The 24996-nt window shown below is 41.3% G+C and overlaps 1 protein-coding gene across 4 annotated transcripts in view; it reads right to left on the bottom strand.

The window, feature by feature from the left end:
- abr (ABR activator of RhoGEF and GTPase) overlaps window positions 1-24996 on the bottom strand; it is a 219808-nt gene that overhangs the window by 48953 nt on the left and 145859 nt on the right. For all 4 annotated transcript variants that reach the window (XM_034177792.1, XM_034177793.1, XM_034177794.1 and 1 more), the window contains 2 exons: window positions 16634-16731; window positions 16410-16541 (listed from right to left, as the gene is read on the bottom strand). In XM_034177792.1, coding sequence (XP_034033683.1) covers window positions 16410-16541; window positions 16634-16731 — 230 coding nt within the window. The remainder of the gene's footprint in view (window positions 1-16409; window positions 16542-16633; window positions 16732-24996) is intronic.

Genomic DNA, 24996 nt, shown 5'->3' on the forward strand with positions numbered 1-24996 from the left:
TGATTTTCCGGTCAGGCTGGGATTGAACTGAAGACCCTTTGGTCTCAAGCCCAATGCTTTAACCACTAGACCATCACTTTATGGATCTTGGGGAGGAATACTATTTATAAGTGAATTTATATCAGCAAGTATCTATTTTTGTTCGCACACTGGTCTGACTATCAGGAAAATTCATTATGTCTGTTTGTGTCTGGGGGCTATCACTCTGGACAAACTCAAGAGCACGTTTGAATCGTCAAAGAAGCTCAACAGATCCCTGTGCAACTACCCCACAAAAACACTGCACAGCATTCCACACATCACAGCTGCAGTACCTCAAGCTACTGATTACGAGTAGGGCAGTGTTGCCTCCTCACGTGGTTGTGGAGGAAAACACTCTGCTCATGTTAGACATCAACCAAACACAAGCAGATCTGTGGTGAGCATTTTTGTCCAACCTGGACATGTAGAATGAAGGCTCCGTATTGTTTCTCAAAACCTGATGCAATATGTATCGTTGGGTGTCCGATACTCAACACGTATCACGATAGGTATATTTACATGCTTAATTCTGCTTATGTACAATTTTATATAAATGCATGCATAAATTGTAATATGTGATGTTTGGGTGTAACCCAACTATTTAGTACTTTATCCTACTTAATGTGTTCTATTCCTATTTTCTTTTGCACATTTTCAACATTTCATTTGTCTTTACCTTATCCCAAGTTGACTTCATGACCTGCATGTCTGTTTGATGAGATTAGCAAAACCCTTGATCATTTTCATATTTATGGCTTCACTAACCCTAACGGACCTGACGTTAAAGCTAGAATCATAAACAAACCCAGTTATAACAAGATCACATCCCACTTTAGGTATGCAGAAAAGTTTATTCATTCATTTCATTTATTTGTGCAAGGACAGCATACAATTACATTATGCTCATTGAGCAGAGATGTTTGTACCAGATTATAGCTGCAACAGTTAATTTCCATCTGTAGTCCTTGAGGGTCAGGGGGATACACATAGGGCTATTAAATACAACACAAACAACACCTACAAATTATGTAATACTAAGTTCATAAAATATGTAATACTAAATTCATTCATATGTCATTCGTCACTAAAATACTGTGCCATATCAGAGCATTTAAAACAATCATTCATAATTCATCCATGTCACGCAATATCAAAACATCAAAATTATCAAAACATTTATAAATTTATCTAGGTCACTCTCTCAATTATTCCTCTCATCTATTCCAGTCCAGAGCCAAATCTGGGGTTTTCCCTTTTTTCACTCTGGGTTGTCACCCCCCCGGCTCATTACAAATCAATGGAACCACATTCTGATTTGTGAGCATTCAAGCCAAACATCTGATATAGTGAATATTTTAACCCCTTCTAAGCCTGTATATCCCATTGATGGGAAATTCCACTTTTTATTTGTGAGATACTGACAAGCCAAAATGAGGCAGGTGGCAGGGGGTTGAATTAAGTGACAAAATGCTTTTAGGTTCATAAAACGTGTGTGGAGGCTAAAAACTAAGGTGAATTGTGACAGAGCATCAAACAGAACAGAACTGAAAAAAAAAACCCAGAACATTTTCTCCCTCTGCCCCAGTGCACCCATGCACAAACCACATGGGCACTCAGCCAAGGATTCAAACCAACAGAATTTACAGGCTGAGCTACGCCTCGTGTCGACAAGCAGAACGATGCACAAAATGAGCTTCGGTGCAGAGAGAACCAGAGACTGTGATGCTAACAAGAGCGATGAGGGAAATCTCATGTCATCTGCTGTCTATAAATCACAGCAGGAGCCCAAATAAAGGAACAGTGGAGGCATGCGTGAGGTTTATATGGTGAACTGTAAAAAAACAAAACCAGAATATCCACAAATATTCCAGAAAATAAACAAATAAAGAGCAAATGGACAACACAAAAAGAACTATTCACTTTAATTTTGGTTTGATTCCAACATTCCTTGAGTTGTCATTTGTGTCTCTTTGTGCACTTGCGGCACATCTCGATCTTTTTCCCCTTCATAGCTCCAAAACTGCTTTAGCAGCTGAAACAATAAACGAGCCACTGAGAAATTTTAATAAAACCATTAACTGCTCCTGCGCTTGGTTCCTCCTCAACCTCCTCTCAATGTCCTCATATCTGATTCGCACTTGAGATGTGACTGTTTTTGGACTCCGTGCTCCTCGAGCGTTTCCAATTATTTCTGCACCCTGGTTCTCCCAAAAGACAAAGGGGGTGGGTTAACAGTGTCTCTCTGGAGAACATTTTTTTTTTTCCCTGTGACGAGCTCCTTTGTTCTCATTTGAACTCTCAGCATTTTATAATTGGTCACCATCTGGGTCTTTTCTTCCTGCACCTGGCCACGTGTGCTGTATGTTCACAGAAATAAAAACATATCTGTTGTCAATCCCGCGCATGTCCCTCAGAGCTTATGCAATGCTCTAATGAGGACCAAGGATGCAGCCAGCCAGAGATTCTGTCATCACATCAAAGAAATGTACTGCATGTTCTGCAGCAAAAAGAATAAAGAGCAAAATAAATAAATAAAAGAGGCAAAACCATCAAGAGGAGAGAGTTAATAAGTTTACACTGCAACACTTTAGCCTTCCAATGGTCTGTTTCATGTTCTTATTCTTTTACGAGTTCCTCACTTCCCAGCTCTTTATCCCCTCATGGATATGAGAAGGGGCTTGGGAGTAGGACCAACCAGTCTATATACATCTTACAGATTTGGAAAAATGTGTGCAACTGGGCCCCTGAGGTGTCCTGTGGGGGTGCTATGGAAGTATGGGATATTGGGTCCACTGCAACATGATCTGGTGTCTACATGACCAAAGTAGGAGTTGTGCTCACATTTTCGGCATTCCAACATACCTGGCCCATTTTAACCATGAAAAGGATTTCGAGGCACAATCAGGGACGGCAGGGTGTTGAGTCTGGTGACCTCAGAAGTAGATCTCCACTTTTTGCAGATGATGTAGTTCTGTTGGCTTCACCAGACAGTAACCAATGTGCACTGAGCAAGTTTGAGGCAGAGTGTGAAGTGACTTGGATGAGGATCAGAATCTCCAAATCTGAGGCCATGATCTTGGGTCAGAAAAAGGGTGGATGGTCCCCTCTGGGTCAGGGGATAGTTACAGTCCCAACTAGAGGAGTTCAAATATTCTGGAGTCTTCTTCACGAGACAGCGCTTGCAATCAGCAGACAAATTGGGCCTGCGGACTGGAGGTGAGACTCTTGATTTACTGGCCAATTTAGGCTCCTATCCTCAACTGTGGACATGAACTTTGGACAATAACCAAAAGAAAAAGATTCTGGACACAAGCGGTGGAAATAAGGTTCTTCTGTTGGGTAAGTGTGCAATTACTAGAGCTGCTGCTCCTGTGCAACCAAAGGAAATGGAGTTTTAAAATATCTTTATTTCTGTGGTAACTTGCAAGATTACAGTTAACTTTATAGCTGGTAATCATTTTCGAGGGTTTCCGTAGCATCAGTACAAGAGTAGGCCAACAAGAAAAATGTAAAGGTGGCTGGCTTGGCCTCAGTGTTTATTAGTTGTGTCTGTCACATTCTTTCTGGTTCAGTTTTACTTTTATTTTTGATACTTTCATACACATTTGAAAATCTACCACGTTTGTTTGGCTCCATGATGGTGACCAAGTTGCCCAGCCTGTCGTTTCAGGGTCATAAACCCACCCACAGAAAGTGTGTCATAGAATCACCCAGCGGTATTTTCAAGCAGATAGGTCAAAAATCTAAGTTGTGATTCCTTTATTTGGATGCAAAGGAACAAATTTCTAACGGTGCCGAAGAAAATCTGTTTTATAACTTAAATGATTAAAAAAAGGGGACAAGCGCATTAAAGATGGAGCACTGAGAGCTGCAGCCAAAAACTGTGAGTGAAGAGCTGCTGCTTTTTGCCTTAAAAGCAGATTCGCTCTAAATTCATTCCGATGTGGCTAATGTGTGTCAGAAAATGTGAAGTGAAATCTAAAACAAAAAACGAGGAAGATATTCAGCCTCAGCCAGCGACGACTCAGAATGAGGGATACATTTAATAAACCTTCATTTCATGCAAGATAGGACAGAAAAATATTATTCTGTGTGCAGAACAGGAAGTGAAATTGAAATTTCAGTGTAAATAATCCAAAAAAAGTTTTTAAAGATGAACAAATTATTGCACGATTTAACATATAATTTCTAAGTCTTGGGAAATTTTCAGTTTGGACTCCAAACGGTGGGTAGAGAAAACATTCTGCGGCAGATTTTATGTCACTTGGTGTTTTGTTTTCCATTCTGAAGTAACTCAAACGGCTTTCATTCTAATCAAACATGAAACGCGATCTCGGTTACAAAAATGTCAACGTGTGACCGAATCGTGCTACACCAAGGAGTCTTCACGCCTGTTCGAACATCACGACGACTGACAGATTCATCGGTTTCGTCTTCACTCTGACACATGCAAACCAGAACTGGCAGCTCACTGCGTTTTCTGATTCATCCTCCAAACACAATAAAAACATTTTGATGAGAACAAGGAATGTTTACAGGAATGCAGTTCGTTATTTTGGTCGCATGTCTCCCTGGAGAAAGCGTGTGTTTTAAGTGTGAAACAAATGGCGTCTAAGGGAGCGGTGTGATGGAGGAGGTTCTCTGCAAGAAGATGACAAAAACTCAAGATCCATAAAAGCATGGTGTTATCTGCTCCACTGATGGAGGATCGCCTGACGAGGAAGTCGACTTAATTGGGACTCATCAATAAAAACAAAACAAACAAAGCACCATATGTACAAACACAAAGTTTGAGAGATGAGCCTCATTAAAATCTACACAAGATCATCTGTGGAACAAAAAGAAAGAAATGAGGAGTTGAATGTTGTTTGTAGTGAATGAAGCAAATGTTCTCACTCATCCATCTACACACCATCCACGGGCACGCAGATGACACAGACAAAGGAGACGGCCACTAATAACCGCCGCACAGTGCAGCAGGCTGAAGGTATGGATATCATTTACAACAGATTAGCCCGTCACACTTTTGTGTGTCTGCGGTTTGCTCCCGGAGGCAGAATACACACACACAGTGGAATCCCATCTGTCAGCGCTGACAGCTGTGTGTGCATGTGTGCACGGGTGTGTGTGCGAGTCTGCAGGGGGGGGAAGGCAGAAACATGACAGATCATGGCCCTAAACGACAGGGGGCAGAAGCAAAATAGATGGAAGCATGTGGAAGAGAATCATTTACATTAATAAGCGCATACCTACGCTGTGGAGCGCAAACATACAACCTCATTAAAACCACCGAGCTCCACTCGCAAATACAAACTGTGGACAAAATACAACCGCTATGCACGCCACGAGGCAACAATTTTTCAGGAAGGGGAAACAAATCATGGGCACAGTCTTCATGAAAGCCTAATTTTGTTCCCATCAGCGGTAACCACATGACGACTTGTGGATTATAAAAATTGTTGGAACAAAGACACCAGGAAATCTTAAACCACCGTTTTCCCGTCAATATGGAAAAATGGATATGTGGTGTTCTCGTGTGAATATATATATACATATATATATACATATATATATATACACACACACACACACACACAGTAATGGCGTGGGTGCAATCATCACATTATGGTAACAAGTCCGGTCTGCAAAACATGCCCCACATTTTGCCATATTCACCAAATCACAAAACTTGCCGTGGGGTTATGACCAGTTGACCAACTCCCAGTTTGACAACTCTTAAATGTCACCCTTCTTCCCATTGTGTCTACTGTCCTTTTTAGGTCAAGGTCAACTTTATTGTCCCATTAAGGAAATGTGTCTTAGGCGTTGAATTACATTATTGCTTCACAGGGCAGAGAACAATTTACAAATGGACACAAATCACATAAAACCCAAGGATTAAAATCTAAACTAAAATCAGGAAATACATTACAATGACAACACAGAGACATTCAACTATTTAAAGTGCTGAGATACTAGATTTTACTGAAATACACCTTGAAAAAACTCAAACAAAACTTTAAAAACAAAATTATAGTACATTAAATGCCAAATAACAGAAGATTAAATTCTATGGCAGTAACCTGAACCCCCACCTGCTCCATAACTTAGTAATTGACAAAAAGTAGACAAAATGGCACTGCTGTCCATTTAAAAAAAAAAAAAATGGATAAAATGTGAGTAGACCAGCTGGGATACTACCCTGTCTCCAGTACCAGATAGCAACCACCCAGGCAGATAATCCATCCCCACCCCTGGAAGGTAACCACCTATCTGCTGTAGTCAGGTGAAGTGTGGGTGTGCCCTTTGCCTTTTCAAGCTCCTGGGCTCCTCAACACTGAAGCACCTACATGCTGGATCCTGCCCAGAGAAACAGGCCACATGGCCAAAACTTCAGACGTCATAGCCAATGCTCCCTCACTATGCGAGTGATAATCCTCATCCAAATCTCCTGAAGTAACTGCTTGTTTAACACAAGGACATTCCAGTAGGACCCAAGGATTTAGCACCAAAAAATATCCAGTCATCTGTTTAAGTGGTTAATGTCCAAATCTCACAACCATACAGTAAGATGGAAGTGCCAAGACCCTAAAGACTTTGACCAATGGTGTCCAAAGTATTCCAGAAAGGGCCTCATTCTCCTGCCAAGATCACCAAATGTCTGTCCAATGACATCATGACTCCATAAACACTTCCCAAGCATCTCCTGATTTCAAAGCCTGACGACCCAACAACTTGAATGTTAGTGCAAAGTGAAGTTGTCCACAGGTTCAACACTTCAGCCACCATAGATCCAAGTTATTGAAAACTTGGACAGTCTTGATCACAGCAAAGTGATTACTCACATTACTAATATAACAATGGTCACTACTGTAAAAATTATTGCAATACCAGTTGAAATTGAGAGGAGAAAAAAAAAAAAAAATCAACCATGATAGTATCATTGATTAAAGAGCTGAAAGTGGTGAAAGCTCCAGGGACCCTGTACCCTGCAGAGCCGATGTGCCAACACTTACCAAGCACACCGTCTACTTCTGAATACTATTTTTAACTATAAAGCTGGAGTTTATGGAGGAATTATAAGGCAATGTGAGATTTTTGATGCTGGGAATAGCAACCCTTGCATTAGACTATTAAAGCCACATTCTGTGCATGATGCTGAACATAATCAGGGTTTAGTTCCTTATCACGACAGCCTGTTATTGGCAAGAGATTTGATCAAGTGTTGAGAGACTGGAAGGTTGGCATGTTCATCTCTGGCACAGTGCCACCGTCTACAAGCTTTATTGCCAACTCTCCAGATGGCCATCCTGCTACTCGTCCAAACAGCGGCACATTTGCCAATAAAGCCCCTCACGCAGCAAGTGAGTCAAACTTCGCATCTAAAGCGTGATGAAGAAAGGCTCTTGCTCTTAAGTGGACTTGAGAGTGCATCAAGATGCTCACTTCAAACTTTACAACCCCTCTGAAGCCGTAGTTTTACAGTAAGACCGGATAATGCATGCACCCCTTTCCAGCTACTCTGGTTAAGGAGGGCAGAGCTGCCAGGAACAAACGGTAAACCCCAACTCTCTGGCTACCATTAGCTTTGGGAAGCTGATCAAACTATCAGGTTACTGCTTATTGAGGTTTGGTCCCATTGCCGGTGGGGGTTGACACGCTCAAACAGGAATGCAAACCAATAAAAACAACCCCTAGCATGATGCACACAGAGGGACGTGCACAGGCTTCAGGAATGATGGGGGTGCAGGCGTTGTGGGGACTCAAGCTACAATGGTACTCTGTAGAAGGCATACGCCTGCCAAGGCCTAACGTGCCCTTAATTTCATCCCCAAATCCTATTCCTTCGTCCACTTTGACAAACAATCCCTGGCTAAGAATACATTTCTGTCTACTAGATCTGGATCATTATCTGGATCTGGACCAAAGTACATCTACAAATTGACAATGATGGAATCCTAAACACTCACAGTTGAACCAAATTGTTCATGTTTGTTTCCAACTGCTGACCTGGAATCCTGAAATGTGTTTCAGATTACTGTTTGATCATGATCCTAACCTTTACAACACAGGATTACTAAAGACTGATACTCTAAACCCAATGCTGATTTTTGATCCCTATTTTACCGATCCTAATAACTTACTTTTGATCCTGATCTTTGATCCTAATCATGCTCCGACCTTTTAATCATGATCACTGAACCTACATTCTGATTGTCGATTGATTATCCTGTAAACCAGATCAAAGAGATAATCAGTCAAAAGGATCAGATGCAAAGATCCACATTAAGGATCAAATTCAAGATCTGCACTCACGATCAGTCCAGATTGCCCCCCCTTACCAATACATACTACATAAATCAGCCTGAGCTATTTCATACCACAGGATACAATTTGGGCAAGGAAAAAGCCTAGCCTAAACACTATCTTGGGGTATAGCCCAGAATGTACCTAGTGTACAAAACAGGAGAGGCCACGTTAATGTTGATTATAGTCTGGGCAGGCAGGTACATCTTGGGCTGCTACATCTGATCAGCACCAAAATTTAACCCCATGCAAAAAAGTTTTCAGTTTCTGCCTAATCCTGCTAACACTCAAACCAAAAAAATGTTGGGAAACTTGTCCAGAAACATGAGGACATGAGAAGGAACACAGATCCTCAACATAGTACAAGAACACAGCATTCAGTAGAGTACTGCATGATGAGGACTATGGACCCAGAAGTGTTGCACTTTCAAACATGTACACGCAACAAAAATATAAACGCAACACTTTTGGTTTTGCTCCCATTTTGTATGAGATGAACTCAAAGATCTAAAACTTTTTCCACATACACAATATCACCATTTCCCTCAAATATTGTTCACAAACCAGTCTAAATCTGTGATAGTGAGCACTTCTCCTTTGCTGAGACAATCCATCCCACCTCACAGGTGTGCCATACCAAGATGCTGATTAGACACCATGATTAGTGCACAGGTGTGCCTTAAACTGCCCACAATAAAAGGCCACTCTGAAAGGTGCAGTTTTATCACACAGCACAATGCCACAGATGTCGCACGATTTGAGGGAGCGTGCAATTGGCATGCTGACAGCAGGAATGTCAACCAGAGCTGTTGCTCGTGTATTGAATGTTCATTTCTCTACCATAAGCCGTCTCCAAAGGCGTTTCAGAGAATTTGGCAGTACATCCAACCAGCCTCACAACCGCAGACCACGTGTAACCACACCAGCCCAGGACCTCCACATCCAGCATGTTCACCTCCAAGATCGTCTGAGACCAGCCACTCGGACAGCTGCTGAAACAATCGGTCTGCATAACCAAAGAATTTCTGCACAAACTGTCAGAAACCATCTCAGGGAAGCTCATCTGCATGCTCGTCGTCCTCATCGGGGTCTCGACCTGACTCCAGTTCGTCGTCGTAACCGACTTGAGTGGGCAAATGCTCACATTCGCTGGCGTTTGGCACGTTGGAGAGGTGTTCTCTTCACGGATGAATCCCGGTTCACACTGTTCAGGGCAGATGGCAGACAGCGTGTGTGGTGTCGTGTGGGTGAGCGGTTTTCTGATGTCAATGTTGTGGATCGAGTGGCCCATGGTGGCGGTAGGGTTATGGTATGGGCAGGCATCTGTTATGGACGAAGAACACAGGTGCATTTTATTGATGGCATTTTGAATGCACAGAGATACCGTGACGAGATCCTGAGACCCATTGTTGTGCCATACATCCAAGAACATCACCTCATGTTGCAGCAGGATAATGCACGGCCCCATGTTGCAAGGATCTGTACACAATTCTTGGAAGCTGAAAATATCCCAGTTCTTGCATGGCCGGCATACTCACCGGACATGTCACCCATTGAGCATGTTTGAGATGCTCTGGACTGGCGTATACGACAGCGTGTACCAGTTCCTGCCAATATCCAGCAACTTCGCACAGCCATTGAAGAGGAGTGGACCAACATTCCACAGGCCACAATTGACAACCTGATCAACTCTATGCGAAGGAGATGCGTTGCACCGCATGAGGCAAATGGTCACACCAGATACTGACTGGTATCCCCCCCCAATAAAACAAAACTGCACCTTTCAGAGTGGCCTTTTATTGTGCACAGTCTAAGGCACACCTGTGCACTAATCATGGTGTCTAATCAGCATCCTGATATGGCACACCTGTGAGGTGGGATGGATTATCTCAGCAAAGGAGAAGTGCTCATTATCGCAGATTTAGACTGGTTTGTGAACAATATTTGAGGGAAATGGTGATATTGTGTATGTGGAAAAAGTTTTAGATCTTTGAGTTCATCTCATACAAAATGGGAGCAAACCAGTGGTTCCCAACCCTGGTCTCAGGATCTCAAATGACCAAAAACAAGAAAATAAATATATACATTGGTTGCACCTGATAAGAATGTGTCCAAATAAGTTTCTCAAGTTTCACAATTAGAAAATTAGGAATAAATAATTATGCTATTTGGACACATGGTGGATGTATGAAAGAAGGCAGACTCTTTCTCTGGTAAAACGAGAATAAATCCTCAAAGAGTTGAGCCCAGGGGAGGCTGGGATGACATACGTTAAGTGGTGGGTGACTGGAAATGAAAGCATAGCTGACGGTGGCTGATAGGATGCGTTTCTGCTACACAAAGCACCAGCGCTGTCAACACTTACATAACTAGTTTTCCAATGATGAGTATCTAAAGCTACAGTCACTGAGGAGAACTGGGAACGCGTCTAGTCCCGAGTGTCCTTTGTAGCAGGAATAAACTCCACACAACAAAGTGACACAAAAAGGTCTCGACCTAGAGAGCTCGTAAGAACAAAGAATTCTTTGACCAGGTGGAACCTTTAAGGATGGATTTCCTTAACCAGCTAAAGAAATCAGACAGAAGGCATCACGCTTCCTCACCTGGCAACTTTGGATTTGTTGGAGATTTAATAAAGGATTAGTGAAGTGACCCTGAAGCTCAGAGGTTAGTCGCTTGGTGATGTTGGCAGGAAATAAATGTCTATACATCTCCCCTGATAATACACAACTTAATCAAAGGAAGGTGAGTGTGCAGATCCAGATCCTGCCTGTCGCCTCCGACAACGTTCGTGTCTCGTCATCATTAATGTTAATGCAGTTTAAAACTGACTCACTGTACAGAGGAAGGGTTTTGTCATTTACACAACAAACATGTCTATAAAGGCACCATTACTGAAAAATATTTGGTCCCTGCTTGGTTTCGTTAGTCACTACCAAAACTCCATCTCTGGTCCAAATCATATCATCTTCTGACAACAGCGGCGATCAACTTTCTCATCGGTGCAAAGTGAAATAGTAGCAGCGGGGTTTGAGAGAAGAAAAGAAGCGTGCCATCAGTATGCCCATTTATGGTCCTCCAGTATTCCATGAGCTTGTTAAATAAATCATAGGATCTCCAGGGACATAAGCAAAACATGGAAGGTTCCTTCAAACAAAGCAAACAGCTCACATCCAAGTGAGAGTCTCCTCTGGTGCACATGCTGTAATGGAGGATTGAGTTACATCCCTCCTGCAAATCTTTTATTTTTGCTCAAACGTAGGACTTTTTTTATGCAAGTTGCTATGGAAACCTGCCAGGCTCAAGCAGCCAGTCAAGGAACTGCAGAGTTGTCTTGTTCGGGGTATGCCTCAATTTGGACGACACTGCTCGTATACGCTCCTAAATCCCACATACATGGGTTTTCTTACTATAAAACATCACTTATGTGACTTCAAATCCAAACAGAAACTACCTATTTGTGACATATAACAAAAAAATTCCAAACATCTCTCCTGGAAGACCAGAATTATTTTCATGCACATCTTCATATGGTGTGCTAGCACCGTGTCACCCAATTCTTGTTAGCACGAGGTACAAATTACTATTATTACATATTTATAATTTGAAGGATTTTTTGGATTAGTCAAACAATTTACAATACAGATATGTATGTGGGAACGTACAAAATATTATGCTCTCAAAACTGACAGCCACTTCTGGAATGGCACTGCCCACTTCTGGATTTGGAATAAGGCTCCAAGCTGATGTCTCAGTTGTGTAGGAACACTGCAAAGTACTTTCTCTGTAATGGTTGATGATTTGGGTTTAGGTTTTCTGAAATGGACAAGACGCTGGAAAAAGTACATATTTTATGTTAAGGCCTGACGCCTGACTCCGCCTCCTTATCAGGACAAAATCGTCCTAGTTTTGAATCGGGCCATGCACAACATTTTCCGAAAGCAGCTGAGTTGAGGAATCCAGTAAACCTCCAACCAGCCACACAGACGGAGCATAAACACAAATTCACACAGTTTCATTTAGACACGTTTCTGTCTCTTTGGTTTCAACACCAAAAGCCCTCACTCAGCCTCTCACCCACAGGCGCACCTCTCACCCACAGGCGCACCTCTCACCCACAGGCGCACCCCCCCCCCCCCCCCCCCCCCCAGAGTCTGGGACACAACGTGCCGGTTGATCCAGTTCCAGCTTCAAAGTCAGCCAACAAAAGTGCTTCACTTATTTGCCGTTTTGTTTCCAGCAACGGCAGCGTTTAAGGAACTATGAAAACTATTCAACACATCGTAACGTTTCCTCCACTTACAAAAAAACAAAACAAAACCGGTAATGTTTGCTAATTAACTTTTACTGGCAAAATTTGAAAAGAGCTCTTTAAAATGTTCCAAATGATAAATTCTTATAAACAAACCACAATAACAGACAGTAATGCATCATCATCATCATCATCATCATCAGTGGCAGAACGAGCCGGCTGCAGAAGTCTGAAATCCCAAATTTAACATCCTCAACGTTAAAATTAATACTCAGATGGTGGATCCCATATAACTCCTGGGTGAGTGCTACATAAACACTTTTGATACTACACGCCCCATCAAGAGAAAAGTGTGTTTTAAATAACGGTGCAAACATGGCCGTTCTCAGCTTCTGTACTTGAGCGATCAGATATGCAGGGGCACTGTTTCGATGTTGTGCATGCGTCTGCGAAAAATAATTAAAAACATTTTGATCCAATTTGACCAAAATTGGTTCAATAACTGAGGGTCGTCCAAGGCGATTTGATTTTTGGGAAAACTCTGTTAAAGGTCGAGGTCACAAGCCAAGAGTAGAATTATGGCTCAATACACATTTGGAATATAGTGCAAAAAACACTCAATCTGAGGAGAAGTGTTTGATAACTTATCTTGTTTTAAGGGTTAATTTCATATTTTAAGTGCTCGACATGCTTATTTCTAGACATCAAGTGAAATTACCTGTCCATGCAGCAAGATCATTTCCCTCAGATTTAGTGTTTTTATTTTGTTTTTAGACACCACTTTTTTTTTGCAGTGTAGATATTTCAAGGAACTGGTTAAAGATATAATCATAGTTACTATTAAGCAATATTAAGTCATATAGGACTATCATGATCTATGGGCCACATAAGCTTTGACCTTGGGTCACCTTGACAGGTAAAGCTAATTTAGAATGTTTACTTTTGAGGAACTAGTTAAAGAAGCACCTACTGTATGTGTACCATGAAACACTAACATGACCTTTGAATCTGGGTGACCTTAAAAGGTCAAAGTCAGATATCAAGGTCATAGTATATATTATGGCCCCACCAAATACATACAAATAATTCAAAAGTTGCCTCAATGCGCCTCACACAAAACAGTTCAAAATCAAAATGAGTGAGTAAATTAAAAGATTCAAATACACAATTAAAAGCTACAAGCAAAAGAATAAAATAGATAAAAAAAATAAAAGCTACTCATAAGAAAGGGAATAAAAATACGTTTTTAGTCTCGACTTAAAAATGTCCACAGACTCTGACTGCTTGACGGTCGCAGGGAGACTACTCCATAGACCGGGGCCACGATAAGTGAAGGCTCTTTGACCCACTGAATTCTTTTTCACCCTAGGAACACACAGTAGCCGTATCCTACAACCGCAAAACCCGGGACGGTACGTAGGATTTCACCAAATCGGCCAGGTAAGAAGGTGCCAGTCCATGAACAATTTTATAAGTTAACAGCAAGACCTTAAAATCTGCTCTTACAGAGACAGGAAGCCAGTGCAAAGATGCCAGAATGGGTGTAATATGTTCAAACCTTCTGCTTCGTGTCAAAAGTCTGGCATCAGCGTTCTAAAGCAACTGGAGACCCCTAATGCTGGACTGCAGTAACCCTGAAAATAGGACATTACAATAATCAATCTAGAAGAAACAAAAACATGAATCAGGGTCTCAGCGACAGCCATAGACAGGATGGGACGAATCGTCGCTATATTTTGCAGATGGAACAAAGCAGTCCTCGTAATGCCCCTAATATGGAGATCAAAGGACAACGTGGGATAAAAATTACCCCAAGGTTCCGCACTTTGTCCGTATGATGTATGACAGACAAACCCAGGCTGAGCGCGAGCTGGTCAAATTGATGCAAATGTCTTGCTGGACCAAGAACCATCATTTCAGTCTTATCAGAGTTTAAAAGTAGGAAGTTACTAGACATCCAGCCTCTCACTGATACAAGGCAGTCCTCCAGAGATTTTATAATGAGATGCCGCAGTATATGCCTAAGGGGTACTACATAAAGGGAGAAAAAGCAGGGGGCCTAAAACAGATCCCTGTGGAACCCCAAATTTCATGTCACTAAGGTTACAGGTAGTGATATTACACAAAACACAGAATGACTGGACAGGTATGACATCCACACAAGGGCACTTCCAGTAATCACAAAAAGATTCTCCAGCCTACTGAGCAAAATATGATGATCCACGGTATCAAAAGCAGCACTAAGACCTAACAGCACTAAAACCATAGTGGTGTCCCAAGTCCATTGCTCGCAGAAGGTCATTCACTACTTTAGTGAGCGCCGTCTCTGTGGAGTGATATTTTCTAAAAGCAGACTGTAATGGCTCAAAAAGATTAGTCTCAGCGAGGTGGTCCTGGAGCTGCTGTGAAACCACTTTTTCCAGAATTTTAGAAAAGAATGATAGATTTGATATTTATAGCAATAAGTTTTCGATTTCACATTGAAGAATCTGTTAAAAAAATAATACAAAACAAGATTCAAAGTGAAAAACCTCTTATAGTAACTACAGTTCTCAGAGTGGCAGCAAAACAGGAAACCGGAGCATCACACACCATATCTCACAAGTTTTACAATTTAAAGTCATTCACGGGTCAGAAAAGCTATATGAAGGAGTGTGTCCAACTAACTCCACTGCAGACGAGGCAGAGAGATGCCGATAAGCTCTGAAGAGATAATTCAGCTGAATTATTACAGTCAAACACAAAGTTACTATAATGAACCTATTTCAGGTTTAACAAGCTGAAAATGTGCTGAAAAGTTTTCTTTATTTTTACCATGACTGAAGCGTCCCAGATCGTAGTAACATAAACGAGACAGGAGCACTAATGAGTGCAAAACCCGCTGCCGTATCAGCACATTCTGCTTCATTACAGCAACCTGGGCGTGACCTTCAAGGTCACTCAAGATCAAATTAGAAGCTGGAAACAGATATATGACTACCTATTCGTGTCTAATAGGAATCCTGGGCGTGTCTGACCACCACTATAAATGAGAAAAGCTTGAACTGAACTAATGCAATTTATGGTTAAAATTATTCAGTTAGTTTTTGAGATATGCTGTGAAAACAGTAAGCCCCGCCCTGTTGGCGGGTTCAGTAGCTACAGGATGTTTTGTAATCTAGATCCTCAAACGTATGTGAGTGTTTCATGGTTGCCCCACTTTTGTTCAGACAGCAGCGTAGAATTCCCAGGGTGCTTTGTGACTGACGTTTTACCTGCGACTGAAACCAACAACAACAAAACACCAACTGATTTCTCTTCTGTTCTGATGTCAGAGGCGGGTTCCAAAATAACGACTGCTACCGTGTCACATTAACTGTTGAACTGAAAGTCTCAGCATGACCCAAATTCTTAAGATGAAGATGCTTCAGCTGCAGAGGATAATTGACAGGAGTTGAGTTCCACTCAACCAAACTGATTTTCCAAAGCCGCTCTGGAAAATTCAGAACACGACTCTGACCGCAATCCTGTGAAACCTAAAAACCAAAGAGGATGGGAGAACACGTTTTTGCCGTTGCATGTACTTACCCAGACTCTGACGTTTTTTGTTTTTTTTTTTTACAGGAATGGTTCTCACAAAATGAAACAGGAAAATCCCTCTGTTAAATCAACTCTCAGGCTATTAATACAACCGGAGTTATTAGACGTCATTGTGGCACAAACCGCTGTGAGCGCAGAGGCGAGACAGATCATTAAAATTGGCCACATACTGGGAAATCACCCAGGATGCCTCTCTGTTTGGTTTCCATGACAACCCACGTGATGCAGATATCCACCATCCTCCCCTTACCTGCACCTGCCCTTTGCCCATGATCTTGTCCACAATTTCGTTGTCATCCTTGTTGAGCATGCTCTTGTCGTAGCACTTCTCATAGCACAGGATCCGGAGGTACTGGGAGCCTTCCAGCTCGATCTCAAACTCCTGTTGGACCACAGAGAGAAAGCGAGAATAAACTGATCTGTGTAAAGCAATAAAACAGAGACATTAATAAAAGAGATGTCTCGGTGCCTGACTTCATTCCACTGTGGTTCCGTGGTGTCCCTGAAGACTCGCGTCTTGGCCTTGCTGACAAAGTACCCGTAAGAGTCCACTTCCAGGGTGCAGTATAAATCTGGAACGAAACACATAAGGTAGACAGATCCATCAGTTATGTTTGTGAAACAACCAGAAATGACAATCAAAAAGTGGAGCCTCAATGACTTTAAAAGCACTGGATTTGACATAGATGCAGTTTTGGGGCATCATGTTTACCATATTTAAATGTGGGAAGATCAACTTCTCTCTGTAATATAATACAAATTATTTACATTTACCTGTTTAAAACCAGGCATCTCTCTGCACTTAAATAATTAATCTGTTGCTGTCTGTCCTTAATCTGTGTCAAAGATAAAACAGCATCTGGTTTGTCCTTTTTGAAGAGGCAAAAGTTGAAATTTTTTAACTTTTGATAGTAAGGAGGGTCGCAGTGCACGGCTGCCATGATCATAGCTTGAGGTGGAGGACGTTTTCCAGCAACGTCTCATTGAAAACAATGGAACATCTGGTTTACCCTTTGTGCCGCTGACAGCCAACATGTGAATGCAGCATAAAATTCGAAATATATGTTAAGTGCCCAGTCACAGATGAAAACCAGAATGAACAAGCTACATTCTGAACATTTTGATGAACACAGCATGGTCAAAATTTTAATCATCCTGATTATGACCTGCTGTGCTCTCAGTGTCTAACACGTTTTCACTAATTTCTTCCCACATGCATGATCAAGCACATAGTATGTGCCATTCATTCTTACAACACTCTGAGTACAACCAACAAACCAATGTGCGTGTTCACCCACGCGCAACCCTGTATTTGTACAGGGGGTGGGGATTTTTTTATTTATTCTTTTGGCTGTGCCTCACCATGGACAGCGATCAGCACATTTCACTCAGATCATAGACAGCAGCCGAGACTGTACTATGTACTATGCAAGTAAAGTCCCTACTATCGTTAACTAAGCTATTAATTCACTCTTATTTAATTCTTACTGGGTCCTGATTCATAGATGCCCTCACTGCATACCACACACCCTTTACAGTTTCTAATGCATTTCTAAGGGTTCTTTCTTCATCCTGACAGTTTCTTGGGGGATAATGCGGAAAGTACGGCCGAGTGTAACAAAACATAAAATTTCTTGCAACAAGTGAGATGAGGAAGACGGACAAAAATCGCAAAGCTCTACCCTTTAATTTCTTGTGGTTTTTCCCATTTGCTCAGGCTCACCACAGCAGATCCAAATTGGATCCGCACATTGATGTGCCATGTGTTAAGTGGGATGTCTTTTCTGGCACAACTCCAGATGCACAGGTGGGCTCTGACCAGTGGTGGGCACAGTTGTGCTAATCCGCTAACTGCTAATTATCAAAGCTAACATTTTCAATAGCAGATTAGCTTTCCAAATAACTTTGAAAACCATCAGCGGACCAATTAACTTCTGATAAATTTAGTTCCAGTAACTTTTAGACCGCTAACATATTTTTGCAGGCATAGTGAATAAAGCTTAACAGTTAAAAACATTTGTAAAGCCTGAAATCAAAGATTTTAGTGCCTGTCTGTTACATGTTTTGTAGCAGACATACAGCCATGAATGGTAGAGCTCTATCCTCTGCAGGCAGAGGAGAGCTGAGAGAAAGGAAGAGGGAGGGAAGAAAAACAATAAGATAATTTCTTCAGGTCTGTATGGTGTGAAGAGAAATTAACTTTTTCCCCCCCTCTCCTTTCTCTCTGATCACCAGATCTCTTCTGCTGAGAGAAGGAGGAGGGTACGGCTGTGGCTGGGCATTACTGACGTGCCACAGAAACACCCCAACGGGCATTCCCGTTAGCGTTTCATCAGCCAATCAGAAAGAGTTTTGCACTGTATTTTGGGAAAGACGTAATTTCCGCTTTTATGCTTCTTTCTCGGTAAAAGTCTGCTAACGCTCCTTAGACCGGACATTGATGTGTAAGCAGGGGGTGTTCCCGTTTAGCAGCAAAATGCCCCCATTTATTGGCTGCAGACCGACGATATTGGAGAGAAGGCCGATCTGAGACAGAAGCACTGACTCGTTGTGTCAGTAGCTGCCATGTACTGAAGTCAATACTGAAAAAGATCGGTTTAGCTTTTATCTGTAACTTCCGCAAATTATTATTATTTTTTTTTAAAGGTATTTATTGGTTTAGTTTTATAAAAATTAACTTTTCAGTTAGCGGATTAACGGCTATCAAAGCTAACTGTTTGGTTAGCTGTGCTCACCACTGGCTTTGACCCAAGCACGTTATTGTTGGGAGTCCTCTTTACCAAACAAAACTGGGACATTTTTAATCTTTTGTCTCCAATCTGAAGCAACTTCCCCAAAAAACGGAGGGGGCATCATCTCACTCACGCCAGCCAAACTACACGAAACGATACAAAATAAAGGATTTGTGTCGTTAGCAGAACATATCGTCGCACGAACACAGTTAATGTTTCTCTTTAATTTCTTGTAGCAGTTTTGTAATGAATGCACAATCAAAGTTAAACATATATTATGTTACACTAAAGTGAAGTAGGCCTTTAACATGTCAATATGTTGCCTGTTGTAAGCGGATAGGCATCAATCTTCTGCTTATGTACCCCCCCGCCCGCCCCTCTTTACATCAACACGCTGCAGCCGCTCGTCTCTGGGGATCAGCTCCTGCACAGAGCAATTAAGCCTGTTAATGTGTTTCTTTAAATTTCGCTGCAGTGCTTCCTGCAGACCGCGTTCCAGCTATTGGTAAAACATCTATATGCTAACGTCACGGAGACGAGAGCTGGTCTCTTGGGTTAACCTCCACTTGACAGCATGATTGATGCAAACACTGCTCGACCTTTCCAAGGGTCAAACTCTGAAGACGGCAGTATGCATAAACACATGGTTACAAAATGACAGAACACGTTTGTACTGCAACATCAAAAGCAGCAGCGTCATCAAAACCCTGACCTCTGCCTGGTTGGGGTTACAGAAAGACAGCAAACACTTCACACCACTCTTAAACGAAGTGCAGCATTCGACAGCAAGCCGAGATACAGAGAGGTGGAATGTCAGGTTTTACTTTGGAATGGTTCAGTTCCTACTAGCGTACATTGGCTGCTGGATGATTTTAAAATATACTGCACAAATTTAACAATTAACTTTTAAAGCAATGCACGGTTTGACAGCTTGGTACATAAAGTCTCTCGAGCTGATTCACACTTTAGGATCTTAGAATTGTGGCAGGTTCATGATAACTGGTTTTAGTTTAAAGATTAGAGGATTCCATCAGTTTTGGTGACAAAGTATCAAAAATCTAGAATAACTTGACTGTGAAAATCAATTTTGCGATGCCAGCAGGTTATTTAAAGTCCTGATGGAAATCATTTGTTTTTAAATTAAAAAAAACCCAATGACCACATTGTGAAGACTTTGCATCTGTCTGTCTGTGCTCAGCATAAGTCCAGTCCTATTACTGCCAGAGTTTTCAAATGCACAGGGAATATTCTTGGGACACAGACCTTGGACAAGGTCAAAGATGGCTAACCTTAACCTATTTTAAGAGGTTAAAACATCACATTCTGTGTCAATCTGTTCGGTTTGCTTTTGAGTGGCATGGGTGACAGCCAATCAGAGTACAGCTGCACCGTGACGTTAGTGGCTGCTCTCTCCCAAAACCGCGTTTTGTGTGTATAGATACATGTTTCTTATATATTATGTAAAAGCTAGCGATAAATAAACACTTCTAAAACTGAAAATGCTGTTTTTGAAACCTAATAACACCACTTATTATTTCAGATGTTAGCATAGTTACGTCACAGGCTGGTAGCTAGCTGCAAAACTGTTTAGCTTGTGTATAACCTTTTTGTCATATATTATGTAAAAGCTTGCGAGAAATAAACACTTCTAAAACTGAAAACGCTGTTTCTGTAGCCTGAAAACACCTCTGGAGTAATTTACAAGACATTTTGTGGACCTTAGCATGCAAGCTAACTTTCGCTAACTCAAAACTAACTTCCTAAGTTAAATTGGTGTCATTAATATCTGCAAATGCACAGAAGGTGATCTACAAATATTCCTTGATTTGCACAACTTCTGCTCTTGTCAAAGGCGCATATATATATATATATATATATATATATATATATATATATATATATATATATATATATATATATAATATTTTCATGAACATTATTATTATCATTAATAATTATAAGAATAATAAGAATAATGCACCTTGGTTTTCTATGACAATCTTCCATATGTTTTAAAAGTCACCATTTGAATTTTATTCCATCTGGCTTCATTCCATCTTTGTTTTCCTGAAAACGTTCTGACATAATTGCACCCAAATGTACTGACGGAGGCAGTGTGAGGGACATTCAGGATCGAGGAATTCAGTCTGGCCAATAGGGAAATGCTTTAAATACTGAGTCATCACTTATTAGCTGCGGTTCTTTTACATTTTTGCTTGAGCACAATACGTCACAGTGCTGCACCTGGTTACACACCCCAAATACACAAACACACAAAGTACCTGTCAGAGTCTACTTCAGAGAAGAGACTGGATCACACTTTGGAATGATCAAAATGGATCCTGTTAGTTTATAAAAGCTTACGTTGTGATTCAGGAAGTGGTGACGGGCTAAAAAAACATAACTTACTGTGGTTTTTAAACTTTCTCCGTGGTGGACCTACAGTCCTGGGCAGCTGGTTATATATCTCAAGTTCCTCTCCAAATAAAATATGCTTACTTCTCTCGACCTAAACCTCAAACAATGAAAAAGAACAGACAGAAGTCTGCGACCTCGTAGAGGATCCTTGAAGTTGCTCAGAAGGTCAAACTGGGAATAATTTGGTGGAACTCAGTGAGGCGTCATCTTTCTGGCAGGTCGCTCCGGCTCAGTATGAAGAGGAAGACAAATGATCCTGAAAGAGGTCGTTGACCTGTACTTCCAGGGTTAATGGGTATCATCCTCTTTCAACTCAATTTCAACTCTTGTGGTGCAGATCTGTTCTCATCGAGGAAGCTAATCTGAGCCGGCGGCCGTGCTGAGCGCCAGGTCAAACTACCAGTTCACACAATTAGAAAGCAAGCCAAAAATCACTTCTACTAATTGCGGTTGCCACAGATAGAACAAACGTATAGTTCTACAGTTTGCTAGAAGGCTTCTGGAGAAAATGTTGCATTTAGAGACCAAAACTAGGAGTTTTCTATCCAATCCATGAAGATGGAACCATTGGAAGGATGACAGGACATGTTGTACCTTCAGTTTAGTGGATCTGATGAAAATGTTGATGCTGGTTCAAATGATGCTCCTACAAATATTCTGCATCTTGTATCTTTAGTTGCTCCCAGTTTGCTCAGGGATGCAACAGCAGATCCAATATGGAGATATACCGTTTTTCCTTGATTAAACGCCTGACCTTAAAAACGGGCCTGCCTCATTTAATTGCCAGGTCAAAATTCCACCAGAAAAAACAAACACCTGCTTTAAATAAGCCTGGTCTTGTTTAAAGGCCGAGTCACTTATGTCAGCCGCCAAACAGCTCTGCCTGACTGGTTGCCCGTGTGACCAGTCACGTGTCCAAATGACGGCCTGCTGCTCCAGCGTATGTGCTGACGGACAATATACCGGTAATTTGACTCACGAGAGAGCGAATCCGTCTCCTAGTGATGTTAGAAAAAAGTACCTTTGAGACAAAGCTGCAACTTGTTGCGTTTGCCGAAAGAAAGAGCAAAGTAGTTACAGTTTTTAATTAATTTTTTCTAAGTTCGCTGCAGAGTGGCACCTTAAAATCCTAAAATGAAACAGCATGCCACGGTGTCAGTTACAGAGGAATGACGGTAGGTGGCACACTGGTATGGTTTTGATTTAGCACTGTATTGATTTCTTACCATCCCATTATATACTGAGAACGTTGAGCTGGACGCCACATGACAGATGTAAAGCGGTTGTCTTTGGTTCGCCACACCCAGGGACACGTGTGAAACTTTTACATTAAAGTGCAGGCACCAAACTAATACTCGCCCGCTTCAAATAATTGCCTGACTCACACACGATTTGAAAAAAGGAAAGAAAAAAAAAACAAACAAACAAAAAACACCCAGGCTATTAATCAAGGCAATATGGCATGTTGATTTTGGCACAACTTTCACACTGGATGCCCTTCCAGCTGCAACTGCAGATGTGAATCACGAATGAATTACAGATGCAGTTTGAACCCTAAACCTCAAATGCTGCACCACTGTGCTGCTTACTGGTAATAATTTATTTTTTATTCTTTTTTGGTATTTTGAACATTAGAAGGCCCTCGAATCGGGGACCTTCTGTTTCTTTTAGTGAGGGGGAAAAAAGTAAAAATCATATGATTTGCACATTAGCTCCTCCTCCCCCCAAACTTTAAACCAAAGTATTTGAAAGATGTTCGAGTCCCAGCTCCTTCCTCTGTGACCCAGTTTAACGGCTTTGTCCCCTGGGCCCAATTGGAAGCCCTTTCCCACGGGGTGGGAGATCTGCATGACAAAAATAACAGTTGCGTTTACGAGAAGTAAAGTTTCTTTTTTTGACGAGCGCATTTACAGAAAGTGATACAGAACTGCTCTGTGATATTTAAATTGACATTTTAAGTATTAATAAATGAGAAAGTTTTAGGTTTGACTCTACACCTGGTTTTGAGATCATACCATATCTCTAACTGTTCCCTGTGCAGGCAGCAATGAAACAAACATGGCTGCACTTGGTCACGTCCAATTTATGGTACAAAAACACAATGCAGTTTGATAATATCTCAGAAAACTCCATAGCATCTACTTTTCTCAATATTTATCACATTTATTTGGTGAAGAAATTTGGAATAAAAGTGCCTCCTTTCAATCTGAATCCATCAGCTGTCATTGTGCAGATTTTTTGGGAGCTGTGTGACGCCTACCTGCTCAGAAAAATGTGACTGCAGGAACAGGCTTTAAATTATTTTTGGAGATTTGACAGTCCTCCTTTATTTATGCTCCACTGAGGATGAAGTGGTCTTTTGGAGGAGACAGCTTTCCAATCCATTACACCAGAAATTCCAGCAGGCCAAACTTAATACACTCAAACCCGTCATGGTAACGGAGGAATTCACAGTTCTTCCTTTCCAAACATTCGATATTTCAGCTGGTGCTTATGTAACCGGGCACTGACACACACCAATCCAACTGCACACCATTTAGGAAACGTTTGTGGAAAAAAAGATCTGAACCTCATATGTATACGTGATCAAAATAAAAACTTTGGTTGGATTCAGAATGTGTTTTCTCATTTCTATAAAGAAATGAGAACAAAATGCTTGATGTAACTAGGGGCAATTAACCCACTGACCAGAAACAGCACAACCTCAGTCAAGTTTGCAGGAAGTTCTGAGTTTTTAGGAGCAAATACAGTGAGTTTTTCCGTGAGATTTCGTAGACGACAAGAAGGAGAAAGTGTATGTGCAAGGGTCAAAGTGCATGCTGTTTTCGAAGGAAACAGGAAACTGAATTTCTGACTTACATCCAGGAACAATACCGGAATTAAATGTCTTCCCACTGTCCAGCAGATATCCAGCAAATTTCAAGTGAAGTATGTGCAGATTTTCACTTGAAGTTTTTCCTCAAAGTACTCTTGGTGACTTACATTTATTAGCTGTGACTGTCACTGTTTTTCTCTTTCTATTTGTCACTTTTAGTCAGAACTGAAGGTCGGTGGTGTTTCTTTGGCTCCATGATTCCAACACTCATTTGATCCTCAGACAGCATGCTGGGAAAACGAGTTCTCCACAGTGTCATGGTGTTTTCTCACTGTAGTTTATCTCACAAGCATCAAAACCAAAAATCGTTTTGCGTAATTATCTGTGATGAAGATAATATTGTTAATATGATGTTTCTCCCCCAGGTGAGTAGTCCATGTAGTTATGTGACTTCTTTTTGTATGTTAAATGTTGTTTAATGTCATTACTGATTTTATCAATGAACAGAAATATAATTAGTACTGACGCAAGGAGTTTTATTTTGAAAACTGACCTGATGCTATTCATATGTAGACTTCTTGTCTGACACACCCAAGTCCACCTGTGACAAGCTGCTTTTCACATCAAAAATTGACATGTGAATATTTTAGATTCATTAATCACAAAGCTTGTAATTAATTGGATAGCTGTTTAATTATCTGGCTACCAGTTTTCTTATTTGTGTTTTGTTTAGCTTTTTTAAGAGACATTTGAGAGAAAGGAAAAAAAAGAAGAAGAAAAGTTAGTGAACGTGGTCAGCTGTTATACAAAATAATGTGTAACAGCGACACTATCAGACGACAGCAGGTTCGTCTGTCGCCGGCTGCAGTGGG

The sequence above is a fragment of the Thalassophryne amazonica genome, chromosome 9, assembly GCF_902500255.1.
Source record: "Thalassophryne amazonica chromosome 9, fThaAma1.1, whole genome shotgun sequence".
Classification (NCBI taxonomy): Eukaryota; Metazoa; Chordata; class Actinopteri; order Batrachoidiformes; family Batrachoididae; genus Thalassophryne; species Thalassophryne amazonica.